Source organism: Megalops cyprinoides, chromosome 23 (assembly GCF_013368585.1).
Source record: "Megalops cyprinoides isolate fMegCyp1 chromosome 23, fMegCyp1.pri, whole genome shotgun sequence".
NCBI classification, from domain to species: domain Eukaryota; kingdom Metazoa; phylum Chordata; class Actinopteri; order Elopiformes; family Megalopidae; genus Megalops; species Megalops cyprinoides.
In genome coordinates this window covers 5,209,667-5,233,950 of record NC_050605.1, presented here as the reverse complement: position 1 = coordinate 5,233,950, position 24,284 = coordinate 5,209,667, and the positions used below count along the sequence as shown (strand labels likewise).

General features: G+C 42.0%; 1 protein-coding gene across 1 annotated transcript in view; it reads right to left on the bottom strand.

Moving 5' to 3' along the window:
* The window catches only part of col7a1l (collagen type VII alpha 1-like), an 84,592-nt gene that overhangs the window by 37,657 nt on the left and 22,651 nt on the right, over window positions 1-24,284 (bottom strand). The window contains exons 19-63 of the mRNA XM_036518401.1: window positions 23,911-24,057; window positions 22,233-22,475; window positions 21,682-21,821; window positions 21,307-21,430; window positions 20,831-20,974; window positions 20,379-20,566; window positions 20,101-20,181; window positions 19,885-19,902; window positions 19,776-19,802; window positions 19,571-19,639; window positions 18,211-18,291; window positions 18,092-18,118; window positions 17,754-17,798; window positions 17,268-17,336; window positions 16,968-17,063; window positions 16,826-16,852; window positions 16,242-16,295; window positions 15,865-15,936; window positions 15,313-15,372; window positions 14,916-14,951; window positions 14,001-14,045; window positions 13,672-13,707; window positions 13,071-13,115; window positions 11,556-11,591; window positions 11,284-11,319; window positions 11,087-11,119; window positions 9,984-10,055; window positions 9,536-9,595; window positions 9,391-9,426; window positions 8,786-8,866; window positions 8,217-8,252; window positions 7,592-7,636; window positions 6,932-7,003; window positions 6,515-6,550; window positions 6,018-6,047; window positions 5,589-5,630; window positions 4,128-4,199; window positions 4,005-4,043; window positions 3,831-3,890; window positions 3,438-3,470; window positions 2,142-2,207; window positions 1,838-1,882; window positions 1,657-1,692; window positions 1,241-1,258; window positions 686-778 (exon numbers count right to left, since the gene is read on the bottom strand). Of these exons, the coding sequence (XP_036374294.1) occupies window positions 686-778; window positions 1,241-1,258; window positions 1,657-1,692; window positions 1,838-1,882; window positions 2,142-2,207; window positions 3,438-3,470; window positions 3,831-3,890; window positions 4,005-4,043; window positions 4,128-4,199; window positions 5,589-5,630; window positions 6,018-6,047; window positions 6,515-6,550; window positions 6,932-7,003; window positions 7,592-7,636; window positions 8,217-8,252; window positions 8,786-8,866; window positions 9,391-9,426; window positions 9,536-9,595; window positions 9,984-10,055; window positions 11,087-11,119; window positions 11,284-11,319; window positions 11,556-11,591; window positions 13,071-13,115; window positions 13,672-13,707; window positions 14,001-14,045; window positions 14,916-14,951; window positions 15,313-15,372; window positions 15,865-15,936; window positions 16,242-16,295; window positions 16,826-16,852; window positions 16,968-17,063; window positions 17,268-17,336; window positions 17,754-17,798; window positions 18,092-18,118; window positions 18,211-18,291; window positions 19,571-19,639; window positions 19,776-19,802; window positions 19,885-19,902; window positions 20,101-20,181; window positions 20,379-20,566; window positions 20,831-20,974; window positions 21,307-21,430; window positions 21,682-21,821; window positions 22,233-22,475; window positions 23,911-24,057 (2,951 nt within the window). The remainder of the gene's footprint in view (window positions 1-685; window positions 779-1,240; window positions 1,259-1,656; window positions 1,693-1,837; window positions 1,883-2,141; window positions 2,208-3,437; window positions 3,471-3,830; window positions 3,891-4,004; window positions 4,044-4,127; window positions 4,200-5,588; window positions 5,631-6,017; window positions 6,048-6,514; window positions 6,551-6,931; window positions 7,004-7,591; window positions 7,637-8,216; window positions 8,253-8,785; window positions 8,867-9,390; window positions 9,427-9,535; window positions 9,596-9,983; window positions 10,056-11,086; window positions 11,120-11,283; window positions 11,320-11,555; window positions 11,592-13,070; window positions 13,116-13,671; window positions 13,708-14,000; window positions 14,046-14,915; window positions 14,952-15,312; window positions 15,373-15,864; window positions 15,937-16,241; window positions 16,296-16,825; window positions 16,853-16,967; window positions 17,064-17,267; window positions 17,337-17,753; window positions 17,799-18,091; window positions 18,119-18,210; window positions 18,292-19,570; window positions 19,640-19,775; window positions 19,803-19,884; window positions 19,903-20,100; window positions 20,182-20,378; window positions 20,567-20,830; window positions 20,975-21,306; window positions 21,431-21,681; window positions 21,822-22,232; window positions 22,476-23,910; window positions 24,058-24,284) is intronic.

The following is a 24,284-nucleotide window of genomic DNA, read 5'->3' as shown; positions in this document are numbered from 1 at the left end:
ACACTTTCATTATGTCATTCATAGCCAGCCTGTTCTGTGAATCATATAGGGAGAGGGGGCACAGAATCGGTGCATTTACATTTACATTTATTCATTTGACAGATGCTTTTATCCAAAGCAACTTTCAAATGAGTAGAGTACAACACAAGCAAAAAACCATTAGTCAACAATATTAGAAGTGCTGCATGACCAGGTTTCAATAGCTGGCCAGACAAAGTACCAGGTAGCTGGTAGAGATAACGAGTTCATTAAACCATTAGATTACTTTTTTATGTTTTAGTAGGAAACAGTTTTGAGACATAAGAAATTTCTTTAGGGGGGTAGTAGGGGTGCATATTAAACAAAACAATACAGTTATTGTAGCTTTTTTCGTAACTAAAAAGGCATGATGACATGTCTCCTTTTTAATTATTTTAACTGATAGTAAAAGGGCAAAATCTTGAGTCTGGCGGGTGAAGACTGATTTACACTGTGGTCAGTTTGTTAAGCCATGGGGAGTTAGAATTCCTCCATTCACTGTGATGAATGGAATACTAACTGTGCCTTCACTGGATACTGTAGGATTTCCATATTTACAGGTGGTGTATTATGTGTACATGGGCACTTTGGTTTGTACAGCCAGTATTAGAAGTGTATTCTGTGGATACAGGCAGTTCCATAGGGTTGGGAGATGAAGTCTTCTCACCTCCTCTGGGGTGAGGCCTGGGGGGAGATTGACCAGGACAGGGGTGCCCGGCAGGCCAGGAGACCCGGGCTCCCCTTTACTGCCATCCTTCCCCTGGAGGAAAGCAGGTAGTGCTCTGTTACTAATGCATCCAAATGACATCATTGTGAAAGGAATCATGGGCAGTGTAGTTCTCTTCTACTGCAGAAGACCAAAATCTGCTGCTTCACAGAACAGGTGCTTCTAGGAAGACATTCCCATAGATACTCTATAATAGGACTAAATATTCAGCTCCTTTATTCCTTCTGCTATCTGCCTCTTGTTTAAGAGGATCAATCACTGCCTGCATTGCTGTGCTAGCTATGGAGTATGCTAGCTAGCTCTGTGTAAGACCACACCCCTTGATGAATATTCAGTAGGAACCAACAAATCAGAATTCGGATTGTTTCAACAATGGCAGAAACAGAATTTTTAATATGAAGTATACAGAGTGAACATCTGATTCTTAAATGAAGTATCAGGCTCTGCAAGCCTGAGAATTTAAGTGTTTAGTATGAAGCAGGGTTCAACACTTACATTTTTGCCTGGTTCTCCCTTCTCACCCTGTAAAAAAATATTTTAAAAATACCTCTTTTAAACACACCCAATTTTCATATGGTTGTTGTATTTCCTTATTCAAACAATTCACAGCAGGAATATTCAAAGAAGCTAACATTTTTCTAACCTGTTAATTGATCATTTTTAATTGTTAATCGTAAATCAGTTTGAGAGCCCAAAGTGACATACTTCTCTGCCAGACCTTCCCCATAACAACTCTCTATGAATGCATCCTGGATATGACAACCTCTTATTGCCAATAGAGACATTCATTTTCCCTCTGATTCAATAACAATCTTGTCCGTGACAGCAAAGTCATTCCCCAATGCATTACACTGCACTTCAGCACAGAACAGAACTGCAAGGTGTCCACCGCAGTCACAGATACACTGTACCTTCTTGCCTTCATCTCCACGAATGCCAGCTTCTCCCTTAGAAAGGAGAAGAACAGAGACAGAGATTCTGACACTGATCCCATTGCTCTCATTCTGATAGTAGAAACTCAGCCCAGAAAAAAAGTCTGTCAGAGGCCAGCATATTTTAAAGAATCGAGTGAATGGAGAAATTGCTCCTCACATCTTTTCCGGCAATTCCTCTCTTTCCATCGATGCCAGGTCTGCCCTGCATGTCACAGAAGGGAGGGTTACTGCAGATAATGTCAAACTTGACCGTACTAAACTACAATTTATTGTACTGCAAAACATCCATAGATATCTCAGCTACCTGCCACCAGCTGCCCACAGAACGCATACCCCCAAAACCATCTACAATATAACTCTTTGTTCACCAGAGAAATTAATGGGCCCTTTATCATGGCTGGACATTCACCTAATGACACATTTACAAATATAAATGTATGTGTATGCTGTGTGGAACTCACTGGTGTTCCAGGCAGACCAGGCATCCCTGCTATTCCCACTCGCCCTGGGTCTCCCTTCTCTCCTTTCTGCACAGAGACAAAACACAGCACTTATATTGGTACAGTCCACTCTCACACAACTGCACACAGAGACAAAACATAGAACTGATATTAGTACAGTCCATTCTCATACAGCTGAAGACACTCATTAATCCCTGATCAATTGTACATTGCCATCATGTCTTTTTAAATTAAGAAATGGAATTTAATATGACTCCTATATACTACTACCTGTACTATGGAAGAATTTGTCATTTTATAACATTTTATCTGGTTAAATTTTACTTTTTTTCAGTTTTGATCATTTCTATTGGCGCAGCATGTATTTTTATAAAGGAAAAGTTTCCAAGTTTCTTTTAAATAGGCCTACTCAATAGGCCCTATACTGTGATTCAGTAGTTTTTACATGCTGTTAATCACCATAAAAATAACTGTAATATAATTATATATATTTGAAGAGGTCATTTAATGATAGGATGTTAATGAGATATTGTTAGAAAAGGGAAAAGAAAAACCATCAAGGTAATTTACTAACAAATTAATCAGTTCCCTTCAGACAGCCTTGATGAGTAATTAGCTGACATTGTTAAAGTGAGTATAGTACACTCTTAAATGCCATGCATTAGTGATGGGCGAAGGAGACTACTACAACCACAGAATGGGTGCTGCATGCTGACATATTTAAGCCAATCAATAAAATTGTGTTTTCCAACAGAAGTCACCACAATTGGTTAAAACTGGTGATAATGCATGATAGCCACACCCAACCATGCTTTAACCTGCCATTTAAAACTGAAATGATCTCATTCCCTTATTTCCTGCTGAAAAGTATGACACTGTAATCTTTTGTCATTTTCCAGGACATGCAACAGTCTGCAGGTAAAAACCGCCCAATGGTGTGAATGTCCACGACTCCCAAATTTGTTGTTATGGCACAAAAATGAATTACAAACTTGAGACAACCTTTTCTGACCCAAAAATGGAACAACACTGACAAATTTGAACAGAAACTTAGTTAGCTTAAATTGCTACAGTCAGAGTTGGCTAGATAATTAGCTACATTTTAGTTTTTTTAACAAGTAGTGTTTTTAAAGCAAATAATACTGGAAGTTAAGGGGTGAATTTCCAGCAGTGATCCAAGGAGACAGTAACAAAAAAGGAGGTGTGGACAAGAAAGGATGATTGGCACACCAGTGGACAAGAGAAAGCATGGCATGACAGAACTGCTTTCAGACTTCCAAAGCAGAGTATACTCACACTGCCTGGTTCTCCTTTCAGTCCCTGGTCACCCTAGAGACGAGAGACCAATGGGGAGAGAGAGATTACACTAAAACCAAGAGTGGCTAGAGGATGGATGTAACAGGTTTTCCAATCCAACAGTGTATTATTCCTGTTTTTAGCATACACACCTATTTACCTATGTCACAGCCTAGGTCACTAACATTATAGATACACAAGGATTATACTAAACAGAAATTGTGTGAGGACTTAACTATATTCAGCTAAATTAAATTCTATGGAAGTTGTGAAGGTCCAATCTAATGTGAAACTAACCTCTGCTTTTGTGGGAGCTAGAGGGTAACTGCAGAAAGAACTGAGACACCACTAGATTTCCAAATACATCCTGAATGTAACAGGAGGTGACCTCACCTTTGCCCCTGGTTGCCCTGGAAATCCATCCAGACCATTCTTCCCTGGCCCTCCAGATCCCTGCAATACAGCACAAATACAGAAATATCACATGACTATTGAGAAGGTTAACATGCATAATCATAATAACAGCCAGCTTCACTAATATATAGCTGGTGTTTCACATGGACTTACCAGCATACTCCCTGGGGGCCCCGGTCTTCCCTCAGGTCCCTGCAAGCAGAAACATCTTTGTCAGTCTAGTTGTAAACTGTAAGTCATGACATTTGACCCTATGCAGGCAGACAGTGCACTCACTCTTGGTCCTGGAGGGCCTGCAGGACCAGTCTCCCCTCTGAGGCCTGGCAGTCCTGGATCTCCTCGCTCCCCCTGATGCACATGGAACACACCACATCACATCAGTATGTGACTGCAGCTGTGACTAACACAAACACACACACACACACACACACACACACACACACACACACACACACACACACACACACACACACACACACATACATACACACATACATACACACATACACACACACACACACACACACACACACACACACACACACACACACGCACACACACACACACACACATACACACAGAGACACAGACACACACACACATACGTGCCCATGCATACACAATCTTATACATTCTTGAAAACGGACACATATGCCAATACAGACATACACATACACAGACACAGACACAGACACAGACAGACAGACACACACACACACACACACACACACACACACACACACACACACACACACACACACACACACACACACACGCACACACACACACACACATACACACAGAGACACAGACACACAAGAAAGTGGAAGCCATCATCAAGTCAGAAAGACACAGTGTTAGATCACATGGGGGTATTTAGAGGGGACCTTATATCATTTCATATCAATTAATAATTCAAATAAATAATTTGAAAATAATAACATTATTGCCCTTGTTACTGTTGACAGAATTTATCAGATAGGTTCAATATCTTTATGAAGAAACGGCCGCATCTTTAGTTTGGGTTAAAATCATGCTGATAATCTGTTTTATTGTTAGGTCATAGCTTAATTGTCGCTATTTTCATGTCATTTCCATAGTTACTACTGTAGTTATCATTATTGTAATAATATTGTTTATTGTTCTTATGAGGAGGTAGGCATAAACGCCTTCAGCCATTTATTAATGGAAAGACACAAAGCATAAGGATCAATAGTGGTATTAATAAACACACATGCCATAACAGTGTCAGCTGAGGTGAGTATTACAGTACATATTACAGTACATAGAGCCTTCACAGGGTACCAACCCCTGCCTGACACCAAAATATGAGCTCCAGGTGGAGCAGGTGCTATACCTCATTATAGTTTTATGACTGGAGATGCTCTCTGAAAATCTCTGGAAAGCATTTGGTTGAACATTCAGTCTGCCTTGTGAGGCCAATCTACTTTGTGGTTGCTTAAACACATACACAAACAAAAGAACACCTTTCCTGGATTTGTTTTCTTAATATTTTCATTTTTTATACAGACATCATGTAATTTTGCTCTGATTAGCTGCTGAATTATAATACTGAGGTAAAATACTGATACTTTTTTCAGACATGGACCCATGGTGGTGAATGATAATGTTTAGAGCGGACTTGTAATTTGTAAGCATGTTCACGTCATGACAGGCAATTGCAGCGCACTCCTAAGTGAAGGCCCCAATATGTGTTTTCCTCACAGCGAGTGTTACCTTTACGACTCTGGTTATGATACTGTTGTCTGATACAGTCAACTGTAACACAAATTATTCAGATTAAGATTCAAAGAGGGATAAAATTAGCACAAAAACTGGAAACAAAGCAAAACATCAAACATAGAAATGGGAGGATTTTATGAGCTTTTATCTAGGGCTAAATGAGATTTACAGGGTCAATTCAACAAAAGCACAACACTGTTTGGATTTTACTGGCACTGATTACCTTTGTGATATTTCTTTGTGTGTTTAGATTCTACTTTAATTTTATGAGCAATTAATTTAACATTAATTTTTGAAAATTGAATGAAAAATGAAATTGCAATTTAAATTTAACAGCAAACTCTTTAAATAAGGAAACAATATGAATTAATTTGTAATACAAAACTGATAAAAGCATGCTGTGAAACATTGTGAGAAATTCACCTGGGTGGGTCCAGGTGGCCCTGGTTGTCCCTTCAGAGAGGAGGCAAGGCAGAGAAAGAGTGGGTGAGTACAACTGTGCATTTCTGCAGCTGAATCTGATCGGAAAACAGGCTCCAATTGAGTTGAGACGTGCACCCTGTCTCCATTTAAACAGATGCACCAAACCTTCACAAACAAACCGAGCAACATACCATTTGCTGTTTCCACGATAGCAAAAAGCACTTTCCCCTGTTAAATTTCACAGGGCTCAGACCACTTATCCAACATACTACCACTACCACTACCCCCTTAATAGGGCAATGAAAATATGAGCATATGAGAAACAGTATTCAGAGAAAAAGAGAGGCTGAGAAATCGTTTGGACTCACCAGGAAAGGGAGCAATTCCTCTTATGTGAGAGCTTTAAACATGACTAATTAATGCAGCAATGCATCCCGTACCACTGTGGATGATGCTGCCTTATTAAAACATACATCACCAAGGATGAATACACTTACAGGGTCTCCTCTCTCCCCCTTCTGTCCCTGTGGTCCCTGGAACACAGATGAAATATCTGTGCATTAATAACTGTGCATTAATCTTACATCGTAGATAACTGCAGGTGTGAGACTCTCTCCAGGGGCCCAGATGATAAATATCTGGATTTTTATTAGGTAACAAGCCACGTAGGTTTGCATAGTTAGTTTTCTCTTCTGACTGTGTGCACAAATCACTCTGTGATATTGTTCTGTTTGTGATTTAATTATTCTGTTTATCATTTAATTAATGAATATCATGCTCTTTTGTTAAAGATGCAGTACTTTTAATTTAAAGTAAACAATCCACTGTCCATTAGCGCAAACATGACTAAATAAAAGCAAATGAATTCCATAATCACCACAAGGGATTTCCAAGCAAAGACATGGCATACACACCGGTAAACCAATTTTCCCAGTGTCCCCTTTTTCTCCAGGGTCACCCGGTCGCCCTGGCAGACCCAAGGGCCCCTGCAATCAGATCACTGTTTCAATACATGTAGCATTCCTCAGTCACAAACATGTTCCAGAAGAACAGCTAAAACTTTATCAGGTTGCTAATTAAACTGTAGCACCAGGACCAACCAAATTCAGGGCAGCAGCAACGGAAGGTGAACCGCAGCGGGGGCTAGAGCCAGCCCTACTGGCATAACCTACAGCAGAGGCATATAGTTTATCTCACCTGAAAGAGAGGGGTTTGAGTATGACCTGTTGTAATATTGTAGACAGAAAAATCACCCACAACAAATATATTCTATTCTATTCTATTCTATTCTATTCTCTGCCTATTTTATTCTATCCATATACTTCACTTTCTCTTGCCCTACTGTTTCATCTTTGTTGTTTTCAGCACCCATTGGTAAATGAGTCATTTAAGTACATTTGATTGCCTTAAAATAATGGCAACTTTTTTGTTGCTGCTTTTAATGTAAAGGTGAGATTGCCTGTACACTGAAATCTACGCATTTATGGTACGAGAAGAAGGTTGACGTGTTGATCCTGACGATATTGATTCCAAGTGAAAAATCATTTTTCAGGAAGTATGAAAAGAGATGATACCCTCACTCCTCTCTCGCCCGGCTCTCCTGGTGGGCCCGGCTCACCCTGAGGACCAAGCACACACAGAACACACACAGAGGCACACAGACAACACACCATTCACATCATACTTTGGGTTACACACTTTGTGTTCAGGCAGCCTCAGACAGCTACGGGTCCTTCTAACAACTGCCAAATAAGGCTTCAGAAAAATGAACCTGAAACCTTTCTCATTTTGAGAGCAAACAGTGAACTATACAAGAACTGATTGGTCAGAGGTTGTCCCTCGCCTTTTGGAAACAAATATGAATTTGAGGTAAATATATTTGGTTTACTACTGGGTTTGGCGTTAAACACTATACTGAAAAATGAAGCTTTTTTTTCTTTCTTGGATTGTGGAATTATTTGGCTTCTGTGGCTGCCTGTGTATTGAATGCCTGTAGCTAAAGTAGTGGACCACAGAAAATAATTTACTCCACATTCCTTCTAAATCAAGGTAAGAGATGTTGTGTGAGATTCTCTCTGACAGAACACATTGAATATTTAAAAGCATGCAACAATTGGCAAATCCATTGTTGGCATGAATCAGTAATTCCCTACTGCAAACTCTAAGGCAGAAGTCTCGTTCAGCTAAGGCTATACTTACCCTAGTTCCTGGGTCCCCTTTGGTTCCTGGTTCACCCTTAAAATAAGGACAAGACCTCCTTATTCCCATGCCATGCAACATTGACACCATTTACAACTTCACAGCTCTAGACTTGAATATGTAAAATGGCTGACAGGGGGGATTTGTTTTAGCTGTGGGAGTGCATCGGGTGATAGTTTTGTATATTGGCTTTGGATCTGAGTAATGAGTTGTGCAATAAAAAGCAGGGAAAAAGAGGAGATTCATTTACCTGTGTAATGAAACATTATCTGCTCTCCCCCACATATGGAAGTCAGCATCTACTGGTACCCATTCATTGGCATAAAGAAAGATCTGCAGCCCACGTGTGATTTGGACGTCTCGTAAGTGCTGAAGTTCATACTAACAGGCCAAGTTGCATCTTAGCTGCTTGAGCTTAGCTGCTTGAGCTTAGCTGCGGTACATGCACAATCCATTCAAATCGATGAAATGTTGCATTGATTGAATGATTGAATTGAATGAGAGAAAGGGGTTTTATCCAGCTCAGAACCTCCTTGCGTGCGAGTGGTTTCTACTCAGGATTTACTTACATCTTTACCTCTTAGTCCAGGCGCTCCGGCGTTTCCTGGAAACCCAACATTGCCCTTTTCACCCTTCAGACCATCCTGTCCCTGCGAAGCCGGAAACATGATGTCACTGTCAACTGCAAACCACCTTCAGACATAAGGGCTGTCACATGACATGTGAGTTCAGTGTTACATCAGGTATGTGTTTCACAATGCCACAATGGTCCACTTTGCTAGTTTAAGTAATCAAAAACTTGAAGTGCACTGACATTAAAACAGAATTAAGACCAATATTAAAACATTACTAAAAACTAGACATTATAATAAAAAGTACATAATCAAATAACAGTACACTGGGACATTTTTAAGTGTTATAGTAATAATTACCAACCTCACTAAGCTTGGTAACGGACTCATGATACGTCTGGTTCAACACCAGTAATCTCTCTCCTCTCTTTGAAGGAGGTCAATTTGAGAAATTATGAGACCGCATCTGACCAAACCTAATGCACAGCCCTTCACATCTATGAGTTCCATGAGAAATATCAGAGAGCAGGATAAATTTGATGAGGCTAGAGCACAGCCTAGCCTAGAGCCCACCTTATACAGTAATTCGGAAGCACACATACCTTGGGCCCAGGTTTTCCTGATAAGCCCACATTGCCCTGTGAAGAACAAAAATTGCATTGGTGCTCTAGAAAATGGCATCTCTGCCTCTATGAGGCAGCATCATGGATTTGACAGTGACCCAGAATGGATGGGGTAAAGACTCACCCTCTCCCCGTTCTCCCCCTTGGGTCCCTGCTGACCGGGAATACCGAACCCTGGACTGCCCTTTGAGAATAAAGAAACATTTTTTGCATCACATGATTGTGCCATAGATACTCAAAGAAAAGACTACACCAAAACCACTCTGAGGTGAGTTCTGGGTGTTTTTCTGATAGTTGGGGACTCTATTGAGCACACAAGATGATGGTGCCAGGTCAAATTATCTTACCAAAAGGCTACCGAATCTGTCCAAAGATGACAGACACAGCAGAAGCACAATAATACACTGCTTACAGACGTGTTATGATGCATTCATAAAACACATTTTGCAATCTGAGGACTGCAGTCTATGCTACCAGAATATACTCACACTGATGATTATGTATTGCATTGAAGCCAGACTAATCTCTGGTTCATGATATTTGCACCTGAAATGAGTCACAGCAGTCTGTACCTTCTCTCCCTTGTCTCCTTGAACCCCTTTAATTCCCTGTGGTCCAACTGGACCCACTGGCCCAATGTCTCCCTGAACAGAAAAACAGTCAAAAGCAATCAAACTGTGACCAGGAAGACACACAGACAGAAGCAACAAAAGCAGTGGCAGCCAGACAAAACCAATCAAACTACAGCTATGAGCAGGGAGCACAAAATCAGAGCGAATTTGTCAAACTACAGCAGTGACCAGAGGAAGCACATCATCTGATAAAAATGATCAAATCAGTGAAGAGATTCTACAATAATTTGGGGGTCAGTCATTTCAGTCATCATGACTTTGATGCAACATTGACCTTGTCTGTACAAACAACCCTAGTTTGTGTATGCATGGACAGCAGTGACAACACCATGAAAGCATTGCTGTTGGCTACCTGAATAAAATACCTCTTACTGGCAAAACTACATTATTCAATCACTGCCACTAAATGAAACATCGTTTGACTGATAGAATCCCTGTGGGACACCCCATGATTTTCAGATTTCCCCAGTTCAGAGGCCAGTGAGGGGAATTCTAATTAGCTTACTGATTATCTTTAAAAGTACTGTCACAGGTTAGAGCAGCATTCTTTCTCTGATAAGAGCTCCCACACATGTAATTATATACACTTCAATTATTGTCCCATAGTGGGAAGTGTTGATTGTTTGTGTCCCAACAACTAAGAGACAGCATAAATCTGCATATGTGTTTTGTGCATGACACACAGAAACAATCCCAGCATGCACAAACACACTGTGTGTGCATACTATACTCATAAAGCAAGAGTATGTCCTATGTATTTTGAATTTGATCCTGACCTTGAAGCTGGACAGAGCAATACTTTTGTAAGAATCATAAATAATCTATTTTCATTGGGAAATTGTCTTTGGGAACAACTATTACAGACCTATAGGGGAGTCATGATTCTGAAAAAACAGATCCAACAGGGCAAATGGCACTTTGATGCAGGGTTTTCAAAGTAAAAGAGTAACATGATGTGAAAGGGCTTAATTTCCCATGCTCTTAATATGGATCTCACACTAACAAAGATCATGGACAGCATAAGAGGACAGAATCCAACTCACCCTGGCTCCCTTCTTCCCGGGAGGCCCAAGAATCTGTTGTGGAACCAAACATATGCATTAAGAATACATGCTGCAGTGTTACACTGTGAATGCACTTTGATGCATGAGGTATTAATGAGGGGGAAAAAAAAACAATGTCCCAAAACTCAAAAGTCAAGTTCCAAAACTGTGGGAGGCAGATTTAAGAAGAATGTTACCCCTTTAGCAGGGTCACCAGGAGGTCCTTGCAGCCCCTTTAGGATAGAAACAGACAGAGTATACAAAACTAGAAATACACACAGTTACAGTGTAAACATGTGGACACTCTACAGACACGTAGACACACTGCAGATATACTGATATAGTATTTGTGGAGCAGTTGTGCTCTGATACAGAAGCAGAGCAGATATACTACAGCAGCACAGATACACTGATGTAGAGCAGATGTACAACTACATTGCAGATATCCTGGTGCAGAATAGATACTCACTTCCTCTCCCTTGTTTCCCTGAAGGCCCGGGATTCCCTGAGAATGACAGGGGAAAAATAGCTCAGCTCAGATCTCATTGTAATCACTGCAGCTTTTAATGAATGGCCACTTCATTGATTCTGGACATTTGAATACACAAGGCTGTGTGACAGGCCGTACAGATCTCTTAAACAGACTGAAGGACAACGAGACAACACATTTTGCAGACAGTCATGTATAAAGTACTAGACATAGCAGAGGGAATATCTACATTATAATCAGCAGCACACTCAGACACTTCAGTATGGAGAGGAAATGACTCAACAGTGATGCATAAATACTGTTCCATTTTTTTACATCTAAAACATGGAATTACATGTACTGTATTCTCCATTGGTGCAGCAATGGTTAATTGAGATTTCAGTCTCCAATCTGTGCAGTTATTCCATTTTAAAATGCAGATTCAATTTCAATACAGCAGAATGGTGCAGGTAACTTGATAATACTGAGCTATTCACAGATTGAACTGGGGATCCCTTGCCTAGTTACAGCAACTAAGTGGTTATTTGTCTTTAATTTTCAAATCACCACATCATTATCGCTTCCCACTGAAGCCTCATCTCCTGAACTGTTTTTAATTAAAAAGGATCTGAGGGGTCCAGTTTTCAATAAGATGAAGGTAGTCGTGCTGGACCTTGGGATAAAATCCATCACTGGCCTGGACCTCCTGCGTTTTCACGCTAAACTCCTCTGAGATGAACAGAGAAGATTCATTTCGGCAAAGGGCAGCCCTGCTTCCTCTGTAAGATCACAGCTGAAATGTTTGCTCAGGATAGAGGGGCGAGAAGCACCAGCTCCCACCCCGAAATAAAGCTCCGGAGGTTTAGGGTCACCAACAGAGGAGATTTAGCGCTCAGAGAAAGGGAGAGCTGCTCAAGGTTCACATTTCTGCCTTTGTCCTGTTCTTCCTGCATTGCCTGGCTCAGAAGACATCCCTTTTTAAAGGTTTTTCCATAGATGTCCCAAATTATGAGCAAATATGTCTTCCGTACCTCCTTTTCTAGGAGGATCTGGTCAGTTACCGGAGGTTTTTATCCGTGTGCCTACACCCTGAACACACCTCACCTCGTCTGATCTGTGAACCTAAGCACGGTTAATCCCGGTTAGTACTTGGATGGGAGACCACTTGGGAATACCAGGTGCTGTCAGTTTTGAGGCGGCTGTGTAAGTGTTAAGGAACAGGAAAGGTTTCTGGTTTAATTCCCTGCTGGGGTGCTGTTGCTGTACCCCTGGGCAAGGGGTTATTGCTTCACTAAATATCCAGCTGTATCAATGGATAACATGTAAATATTGTAATGCATGCAAGTTTTTCTGGATAAGAGCATCTGTTAAATGACAATAATGTTATGTAATGATGTACAAGCTATGGGAGGTTCTGCTCTGAACCAGAAAATCAGAGCACTAATAGCTCAAGCAATGTCAAAGGCAGAGCTTTTGATGTGATGCATATGGAGCTGAATATGTGGGATTACTCACTGCGACTCCTTTAGGGCCAATGGGACCGGCTTCTCCCTGTTCTCCCTGTGGGACACACATGTATATTCATCACCGAATGTGATTCATACTCAAACCTATTCACCCACCCAGTTCATTCAGAGCTCTGTGGGTCATTGATCATTGTGATTGACAGCTACTACAGACCTAGCACAGTGCATTGAAAAAAGTGAGAAAGCAGTTTTTTTTTTTCAGAGGAAGATAATTTTCCTTGACTTCAAGGATAAAAATATTTTCAGTGATTTTCAAAGACCGTGGGAACCTCCTCTTAGGGATTTCAGATCTTCATATCGCTCTCTCAAAACATCATGAAGATGCTGCTTATCATTAAGGGGTTATTAGATCTCAAGAATGAGACCGGTTTAATTATTGATTGCTTGCTTAATAGCATCGATCACGCAAGCCAGGGTGAACCCAGTGAATTTTGAGAACAGGTACCCAGCCTTGATTTCAAGGTGGAAGAAATTGATTTAGATCAATTTTACATGCTGGACGACAAGCACTGGGCTTCATCATTTGTGCTGTCAAGCTATAATGCAACTTAATGAGGGAGAGGTTGAACTCTTAGCCTTGAAGGACTTACTTTATCTCCTTTGTCTCCTTTCAATCCCTTTTTCCCCTACACAGGAGGAAAAAAATCATTAAAAACATTAACCGCCATCATTTCACTGAGCCAAGTGCCATATCATGCACCCCCCAAAACATTGTCTTGTTGAAGTAAAATGAACATGGAATTAAATATTCTTTTTTGTAAACCTCAAAGTGTCCAAGAAAACTGGAGAAAGGATGAACCAGTAAATGTCTGAACTCAAACAGGATGTGTACTAACAATGCACAGCATGTGGTTTATTTCTTCAGTGGAGGCAGAATGGCTTTAAGATGCAGAGACGAACAATGACACGAGAGCCTTACCCGCGCCCCGACGGCCCCTTGGATTCCTTGTATCCCTGTCTCCCCCTGGAGAAGGATGAAAACAGACATAACCAGTCAAATGCAGCACTTCATCATGACAAGCATTGTACAGTTATAACCTAGCTGTTTCATTGTAACCTCAGCGTGTACACTGCTGTCCAAAATTCTTAGACAAAGTCAGGAACTGAAACACTTAGACATATCCGTCTTCTCATATGGTTAAGATTGTATAAGACCGCTATAGAATAGTTCCTGCATAAAGAAGGAATACCACTGAGTAAAACAGCTCACACAGATTGATTTTCAAGGTGTGCTATCGGGTGCATAATTGACAAGTACAGAGAAACATCATCCATAATTGAGAAATCCCCAGACTGAAGTATCCAAAAGCTGTCTAAGAGGGATGAGCAATGCTTGAAGTTAATATCCTTAAGGAATAGAAAAGACTGGTATTGAACTGATGACACAAGAGGTGGAAGGATTAGGTGTCATTGTGCATCCATCAACAGTGCGAAGGTAACTCTTCAGGATTTAAAAGATGTGTTGCGGTATAAAAGAAAAAAACTTCAGTAAGGGGAAAAAAGACTATCATACTTTCATACTTACACAAAACTTTTAGTTTTCTTATGCATTAAAGTATGAAAATGAAGATGTGGATACACACTGGTCCATGCTTCATTTAAGTGGCTGGTATGCTTGTTGACCACCGAGACCAGTGGTGATTGACAGCAGGTCCATAACATGGTCATTATCATTTGAGAAAGGCCTAGACATGACAGATATCATCTGGTCCATACTTCATTTAAGTGGTTGGCATGTGTGTTGACCATTGAGACTAGTGTTGATTGACAAGAGTTCTATTACATGGTCATTTTCATTTGTGATAAGGCCCATGCATGACAGATATCATCTTACCTTTGGCCCCATAGGACCCGTCAGTCCTATATTTCCCTGAGAAGAGATCAGAATGCTATATTAGGTACAGTTAGGTAATGTAACCCAGGAGACCTGGCAGTAATAAATACAGAATGGTCACGCACTGTACTGTTTTTTTATCTTCAACATTGGAGAAGGCTTATGAGTCTGCAGGTATCAGAACAACAGCTTGACAGAACAACTGCAAAAGCTGCCACAGTTAATTAAATCGCAATGTGAGCGCAGGCCAGCGGGGGAGTGGGGAGGGGGGACAGTCGTGCTCGGGCACGGTATAAGGCAACCAGGCCTAGTGTGAGTGCACCCTAAAATGCTAATATCACAAACAGTGCTGCTGGTTACATCGTTTAGGTGGACACAGGTGAACACCAGCTCTTACCTTCTCCCCTGGCACACCACTTGGACCCTGGGCACCTGGGATACCAACTCCTGCCTCACCCTGGGAAAACGACAGATGGCAATGTTCACCACAGACAGGCCATGAGCGAGAGTCACAGCTAAACGAAAAACAGGCAATAGGTAAATTAATGTCAGTGCAAAAGAGACACACACACCACAAGGAAAATTAATATCATAAGCTAAAAGACACACAGGTTATAGATAAATAAATGTCAGCGCAGAGATGACACAGAAGGTACAGATGAATTAATGTTACCACAGAAATAAGACAGAGGTTATAGGTAATTGAATGAGAGCAGAAATGACACACAGGTTGCAGGTAAATTAGAGTTGGTGCAGAAATGGCACACAGGTTATGGGTAAATGAATAAGAGCAGAAAAGACACACAGGTTGTAGGTAATTGAAGGAGAGCAAAAATAGTACACAGGTTGTAGGTAATTGAACAAGAGCAGAATCAGGGTATAGTTAAATGAATGAGAGCGAAAATGGCACACAGATTTCAGGTAAGTTAGCCTCTTTCCAGAGAGACACCTTATCTCCTTTCTGCCCTGGGAATCCTGGAACACCATCAATCCCTACTGGGCCAGGTAACCCCACAGGACCCTTCAAAAGCACAACAGGCACACACATCACTGTCTTGTCACACAAAAACAAGCCAACATTCAAAATGATGTGGAACATCCACATGATGATAACTTGTCAACATGGTAACTTGTCAGAATGTAACGTGTGATGTGATAAAGAGTTGTTTCATTTCCCTTCCCCAGAGCCTGCTAACAGCACTGTTAGCCATTAGCTCCAAACAAAACGCCATCACAATGATAGGATGGCACAAATACGTTGCTACAATGTTGTCAGAGGGTAGTGTGTGGGCAGAGCCGTGGTGAACATCAGCAGAAGTTACTCACTTCTTTGCCCTGGTCCCCCTTCTCACCCTTGGCTCCAGGCTTCCCCCGTAAACCCTGAAAAAAAGACAAACCAGACTCTCTAGTATTAAACAGTTATGACATCTAAGTTGGACATTGCTTGTGATACATTATTAAAGCAAAGTGGAGGCATAATTTCGACCCTCCATTCATTCATCTCAGTCAATATTTTTAGCCATAATTACGCATGGTAAAGACAATCAAAGGCAGTATTTTCAGCTTCAGCCCACCCTGGCATCAGCAGACTGATGCTCACTTTGAAGTGATCACATCTTTAGATCTCTTAGGCGGGGATGTCTGTATAAAATTAAATTGAAAATATGTCATGAAATTGTCCCAATAACACATGTATGGCTCAGTGTTATTTTTTTTCATCCATCTTGCATTATATTGTGGGCACCCAGTACGACAATAATCATATGGTGGCAGGACTCCAGTGCATTGCTGTGGAAAGGGTGTTCTTCAAGTTGTGGCTCAGTCTGCTAGATCCTCACTGGATGGCTTGCGCATCTCATTTAACTGTAACTGGGACACCTGAGGCGATGTCGAGAACAGAGGTCACTTACTCTTTGCCCTGTCTCTCCAGGTTCGCCCTGGAAGGAAAACATTGCATATTTATTGCACTTGAGAAATGGCAGTGTATACTCTATGGTTACGCACTGAGTCATGCACTGGGTCATGACAGGGTGATTCCTATGCCTGTGTTACCTTGACAGAGGTTCCTGGGGATCCGGGTGGTCCAGGCTGACCTGGAAGCCCTGGAGGGCCAGACACCCCTGGCACCCCAGGGGCCCCTGGTGGACCCTGACAACCAAAGCGGGGACAACAGAAGTCAATCAACAGGACCGAACATCTATCACATATCTAAACATCTATGGTCTTCTATGACACTGCCTTCACTTCGACAAAGAATACTCTGCTTTACTGTTACTGGAAAGAATGACAACGTCTGAATGCCTTAGCATTAGCTTAATTAAGAGATGTTATGAGATGTTGTGAGTGACCCACCGATGCACCTGGCTCCCCTTTTCTCCCCGCATTGACCTCCATTCCCCCCAGCACATATCCAGGCTCCCCCTATGAAGAAAGCCATTCATTCAGTCATCATTATCATCAGATATTCATATGGTAATATTCATGAATTCAGCATTCAATATTCACATTCATTTAAATGGTCGAACACTTCTTTCTTTGCACCAGGAACAGAGGCTAACATTAAACAAAAAAAAATTCACCAGATTAAAATACATTAGTCCTCTGAAGGCATAATGCTACATTTCTGATGCGGTAACTGATCTCTTTTTTTTTTTTGCCCAGGCCCTGCGGGTCCTACATTAGGGAGGATGGTGTGCCGCTGAAACCTCAAGCGTTGTTACGCTATTTATTGTTGAGGACCGGGAATACAGCAAGTGGTGTATCAAAGCATGTTCAGCTTGAGTTGAGAGTTTTCCTTTCGTTTTATTTAATCAATACTGTCAGTGGTGTGAAACTCACTCGTTCTCCCCTCTGGCCCTTCGGTCCAGGAATCCCAGGGGGTCCCTGAAGTTGAAACACATCGAGCACAGCACAACATCACAAACCCTGTCACCAGAAATACACCGCGGCCTGAATTATACATTACCTACCCTGTCACTAGACGTGCGACACACTTATAATTATACGTGACACATCCCCTTTCATCTGGTGACGAGCAGATGAGCAACAAGAAAAGCTGTCAGATGGAACTTCCATGCAGACACATCTGTGATGTCACAACCCTGTTGCCATGTACCTATTTTTCACAAATTCGTGCATTCAAACATGGACAGAATTCCTAAGTTTTCACCACTCACCGGGTCTCCTGGAACTCCGGGGGTGCCCTGAAACAGGAAGAGCGTTTTCATTGGTCGGGACTTTCATTCAACCAAAATACCTGTTCCATAAAACCTTTAATTAAAGTCTCATCATTTACCCTTATTCCAGCTGATCCCGGAGGCCCTGTTCTTCCTGGTCGCCCGGGCAACCCCGGAATGCCATCTGTTCCAGGAAGTCCCTGCACAAGAATACCGACACAACCTACATAGAAACTGACCGGTGTATTTCAGGATGTTGGCATGCTAAAATTGTTTACAGTTACAATCAACAACGCTGACACTAGCTGTAGACAACCACACAAACCACTATTTTAGAGACATGGACAGCAGAAAAAGGCAGTGCTAAACCTATAATGACAGATTGCCAGTCAAATGTGACATGCTGCAGAAACAGGGGAGGGGGGTCATTACACTGCCAAGGTGGGTGACAAGGGTTGATGTGCTATGTACATCATTATTTACAGCATATATTGCATGGCACATCTACATGCAATTTCAGCCTGTCAGCAGCTGTCAAGATATTCTCTGACACACAGTTGCTTTGATACATCAGGTATTTCTGTCTTGTGGCTTCAAACATGCATCACACTTTGTGAAAACAAATCACCCCCCTGAAAATGTTCACATTTACCAATCAGAGGGAGCAGGCTCTTATTACAGGAAGAGATCTCTGAGTCATTTGTATGATGTCTGATCTGACAAAAGCTGTCAACACAGCTAATCAACAGCATTGCTGAAGAGGGTCAATATAGTGACTGTAATTCATGCGGTGCTGAGCAAAAGACATGGAAAAAAAACCCTTATCTCTTAGAGGGAAGCTCTCCTTTAATATTATTCAAGGTAAATTGAGAGCTGTCCTGAAAAAATTTAATCATGTGTTCAAAGTTCAAGCATGTAAAAGGTATTATGTTTAAGATGAATAGAGGCTTAGAGTATGTACAAAAAAAAAAGTACAATATCAAATTTTCACTTGACCTCTACAGGTCAATAAGGGGGTAAAAACTATCAAAGCTTTCCAGATAAGAGTTATGTGTCTATGAAGTCAAAGTTTTGTTAATGAAAAATGAAAAATAAAATATGATAACCCATTTTCAAACTGTGGGACTCAATTAGTGTTTTACCAACATAAAAAATAAATAAATGCCTGAACTTTGCACAGATCAAGAGTTTTTCCAGGATAGTTCTTAATTTACCAAAAAGGCATTGCATTTAGTGAGAAGCTTCTTGCATGAATAGGCTTGGTGTTCTAGCTGCAGAAAGCTGTAACATAACTATATCCATAGAGAAAATTCAACTGCTAGGAAATGGAATGGAACCTACAAAATGTCAAAAGAATGTTAATGAAAAATAAAAAAGTTGGGTTTATCAGTTTTTTCCTCGTGCATCCTTGAGTGATGGTTAGCAGTTGGTAGCATGTGATAAGGTTAAAATGTGATGTTGCAGGCTGACTGTGCTTACCCTCTCACCCTTCTCCCCTTTGGCCTGGAAATTGAAAGGGTTGTACTCTCCCGATGGCTTCTGCAGTCTCTGAATAAAAAACAGAAACAATGAAGTACCCACATGACTAGTCAACCACTTCAGACATACACACCAATGACAGAAAATCCCCTAAGTGAATCCAGTGCAGAAACAGACCATGAGAAGAACCATAAAAGGACCGTACCAGTCCACCAAGACCGAAGCCCTCTCCCTGTGGGGAAAGAGAGTGAGAGGTTTAGCGCAAATGCAAATCTTTATTTAAAGCAAAACAAACTGACAAAAAAGACACCTACCTTTTCACCTTTCTGACCCTGCAAAGAGAAGAGAGGAAACATGACATATGTAGCTACAAACTCATGACTTTGGATTATTTTTGTGCGCATTCATATTTTCCACCTTGTAAAAGCTGTAATGGGAAACTGAGGAGGATAGAGTACCAGAGGACAATGGAGAAAAGAAAAAAGAAAAACAAGTATGGGCAAAGAGGAAGAGGAGGAAGTAGGATGTACCTTCATACACTGCGAAGGACAAGGACCCTCAGGTTTGGTCAGAGGGGCTGGGTCACCAGTAGGTGTGTCCAGCTGTGCTGACTAAGAGAAGAAGGTCTGTTAATACATGCTATATCCTGTGTGCTTGCCTATGTCATATCCTGTGTGTTGTACATACGTCACATCTTGTCTGCTTGCATACGTCACATGCTCAATGTGCTATTTGTCAGTATAAGGGAGACGATTTGAAACAACAAAATGTCTGCTTTCTTGGACAGTGAGAAACCTGCACTGCATACCTCATCCTGATGTTTGTACTCCAACTGCAGAGCCTCGCTGCAAATGCTGTCAATGAACTCCCTCTCGATGGACGGGAAGTCATCGAACGTGGGTGCGAAGAAGATGTTCGTGTAGCTGGCTGGGGAGGCGATCTTCCTTAGCTCCTCTATGTCTGCGCTGGCCACGCCTATGGCCAAGACGCTGACACCTGGGAGAGAAGAGTTTCACTAGCATATTACGAACAGAATCAAGGACTTGACCATGAAGGTTCTAGAACAAAGAGCATGAAAGTGGAGGTTCTACAGCACAAATGTGGGTGATGCTTCCGGAACAAAAAAAACTATTGCTTGTTGTGGGGATTCAAGAACCAAGATATAGGTGAGGTTCTAGATCAATGATGATACAAGTGAGGGTTCTGGACCCAAAAAGACCCAGATGAGAGGTCTAGAAGTGGGAGGAGATACTGACTGACCGAGGGCATGTGCCACTCTGGAGGGCGGGACTACGTCGTCCTGTGCTCTCCCATCTGTGATCACCACCATCACGTGGGACACATCCTGCCTCATCCCCAGGGACTCCTGGAAGAGCTCTTTCAACACATAGCCGATCCCTCGACCTGTGGAGGACCAGAAACCAGAGGGCCTCTCTTACGCACTTCTTACACACAATCTATGTCAACTGCATATGCATATTAATCTCTCTGTGTCTATTTCTTATTCACAGCAATGTCTCTATGTCCATTTCATACACACTTCATACACACTTCAGTGTCTCTGAGTCCATTTCATACACACTTCAATGCCTCTGAGTCAATTTCATACACACTTCAATGTCTCTGTGTCCATTTCATACACACTTCAATGTCTCTGTGTCCATTTCTTATGCACTTCAGCCTCGCATGTATGCGTGTACTTCTCCCACACTTTGATCCCTCTCAGATATGTGTACCTGTTTTGGTGTTCCCTCCCGCGTAGCGCACTCCTCTCAGCGCCCTCAGGACAGAGTTTCTGTCCCGGAAGTCGTTCAGCCGGAATTCTACCCGGGGTTCATCGCTGTAGTGGACCACTGCAAACTAAGATCAGACACTCTTGTTTAATACAATTATTGCAAGAAGGTGTGTGTGTGTGCGTGTGTGTGTTTAACAGATGCTGTGCAGCTGCAGAGCTGTGAAATGGTTCTATCTGGTTGTGTCCTCAACACCCTGACCAGGTTATTGTATACACACTTCTGAGTGTGAGAGGTGAAGGTGTGAGGGGCATGAGGGTACAGGAGTTATAGGTTATGGATGATAAGGGTGTGAGAGAGATTGGGGGGGGAGCACACCTGCGTCCCCTGTGGGCCGATGACAGGGAAATACGTCACCACCCGGAACAGAAAGTCCTTCAGTTTGTTAAAGTTGTTGGCGCCGATGCTCCAGGATTCATCCACCAGGAAAACCACATCTGCCTTGACCTTCCCACAGACTGAAACATAGAGCACACAGACCTGTTACAAAACAAGCTTTCCTGGTCTTAGAAAACATATAAATCCCAAAGGTGTTTATGAATCATTGTCATTACATTATTGTCCTTTAGCACAAGCTCTTATCCAAAGCAACTTATAGAGGTTACAGTTTGTTATCCATGTTATACAGCTGGATATTTACTGAGCCAATTCTGGGTTAAGTACCTTGCCAAAGGGTACAGGGGCAGTGCCCCAGCAGGGATTTGAACAGGCAACCTTTTGGTTGCAAGCCCTGCTCCTTACATTATGCTACGCTACTGCTCTAATTGTCAGGAAAGCATCTCTCTGTCTTTCCTAACTTCAGTGCTATAAACCTGGTGTAACCTATTTGAGACTCTCAGCTGGGTAAAATCTATAATATGGAGACATACTTGGTCCAGGTCGCGGGGTCGTCTCAGTGTCAATGTTAGTGGTGGCTATTTTTACGATGTTTGACGTCGTGGCGGTTTTCGACAGCGTGGGGATGGGTTTGGTCACCGGTTTCTGGGTTGTAGTTGTCTTGTTGGCGGTGGTGCTGTGGTTGCTGTTGTCTCTGGGGGCAGTGATGGCGTCACGGAGGAACGGGCCGGTTGTGGCAGCGGGCACCTGAATGGGGACCACCGCCTTTTTTCCCACTGCAAAACAGGAAATACATGACTTATATTCCCACATAGCCACTTTACATTCATTCAAAAGGACCCCTTGTTCGTAGCAGATATTCAAAAGGCCCAACATGATCCACACCCCTTAAATTCTTTGTACCCACAGCCACCCCTTATATCCACTTCACATAAATATAGCAGAACACATATCTTATGAAAGTACAGCTAACAAAAAAATTGGGATGAAAGGCAGAGGGGGATGTGCCTTCCCTCCTTCCTGCTGTTAGACAGCCCAGCTTTTTCTGCCATAGTCTGGGAGGCTTTCAGAACCTCAGACAGTGGAGGCTACATATACAGGTATGCATTTGGGTGCCTTGATAATCAGTGCCAGGAATTAGCTATTGGCTTATATATATATCATATAAAGGCAGTCTGCTGTGTCTTAAGACTGGTCTTAAGAGGACACAGAAACTGTGGGTCTGCTTTACAACAACTCCTGTCTGAGTTTTGTGCTGAGATTGTGCTGTTCCAATTGTGCCAAAGGGGAATTAAACAGCTGTTGTGCACTCACAGTCTTTCTGCATGCATGTCATTTTGTCTGTGCATGTCAGCCGCCAACATAGCGGCCACACCTGGGGCACTGCTACAACAACACACCACACCTCCATGCACAGCACATGAACCCAAACCAACTCAATACACTCCCCCAGATTTCACTGAGAGAGTCACTGAGCTTCCTGACTAATCACAAAGCATATAATGCATATAATACTCTCTCTCTCACACTCTGCTAAGTTCATGTCTGACACCTGATTATTTCTCTGAATGTAAGACAAATATTTTTTTCTTTTGCTTTGATTGCCGTTCCAGGTCAACTTTTTCCTTTTCACAATTAGCTGACCATAAATGACACTCCTGATGAAGGTGGCTTGCTGCTGAAATAAAGGAATCATATCGATGCCACTGTTAAATGCTCTGGAGCTGAGAGAGAGTGCAACTCCTGTATTAAGCTATGGATTTAGGTTTTGTTGGTTTTCACCTCACTAATAAAATGTTTCTCATTTTACTCATTTTTTGATAAAGGTCACATTAGGACATCAACTTGTTAAGTAAGCAGTGAGGCTAAAATGCAGAGTGCATCTCATGGCATTTTTCAGTAGTACCACTGTCATTATAATTTTTTTCCCCATTCTGTGTCATGCAGCACCTGTAGTTTTGTTTGTTTGTTTGCACCCTGGGAAGTCTCCTTTGTGAGGAGCACTCTGCTCATTCAGCTATACTCTACTGTACCTCACATACACTATAAATCTGGGCAGTACCATTCTTCCCAAAAATGTTTTTAAAATATATTTCTAAATAAATAAAATGCACATGGAATTGTTATCTGTTATCATCTGAACCTGCAGTGAGAAATGACAGCTTGTTGTGAGTATGATTCCCTCCCACATTAAAGAGAGGCAGGTCTTACATATCCTCTGATTGATGGAGGTTATGGGTCCCTCCACCTCCCCATAGAGGGGCTGGATGGTGAATATGTAGGTCCTGCCGTACTGCAAGTTGCTGATCTTGAAGGAGGTGAAGGCTGGGCCCAGCACCTCAGTGGTGGTTTTCAACTCTGCAGACAGAGACAGAGAGCTAACTTTACATCACATCCTGTCTAACTCCAGCTAAGAGCCTACACATTTCCTCCCCTCTCTCTCCCTCCCTCCCTGTCTAACAGGTAGTCTGCAAATATTTGCCCTACATTCGTCATCACTTACCCACACAACTTTAAAACAGAATGGACACATAAAGCACTGTTTTTCAGGCGTTTAGCACGGCCAGCTCTCTCTCTCTCTCATA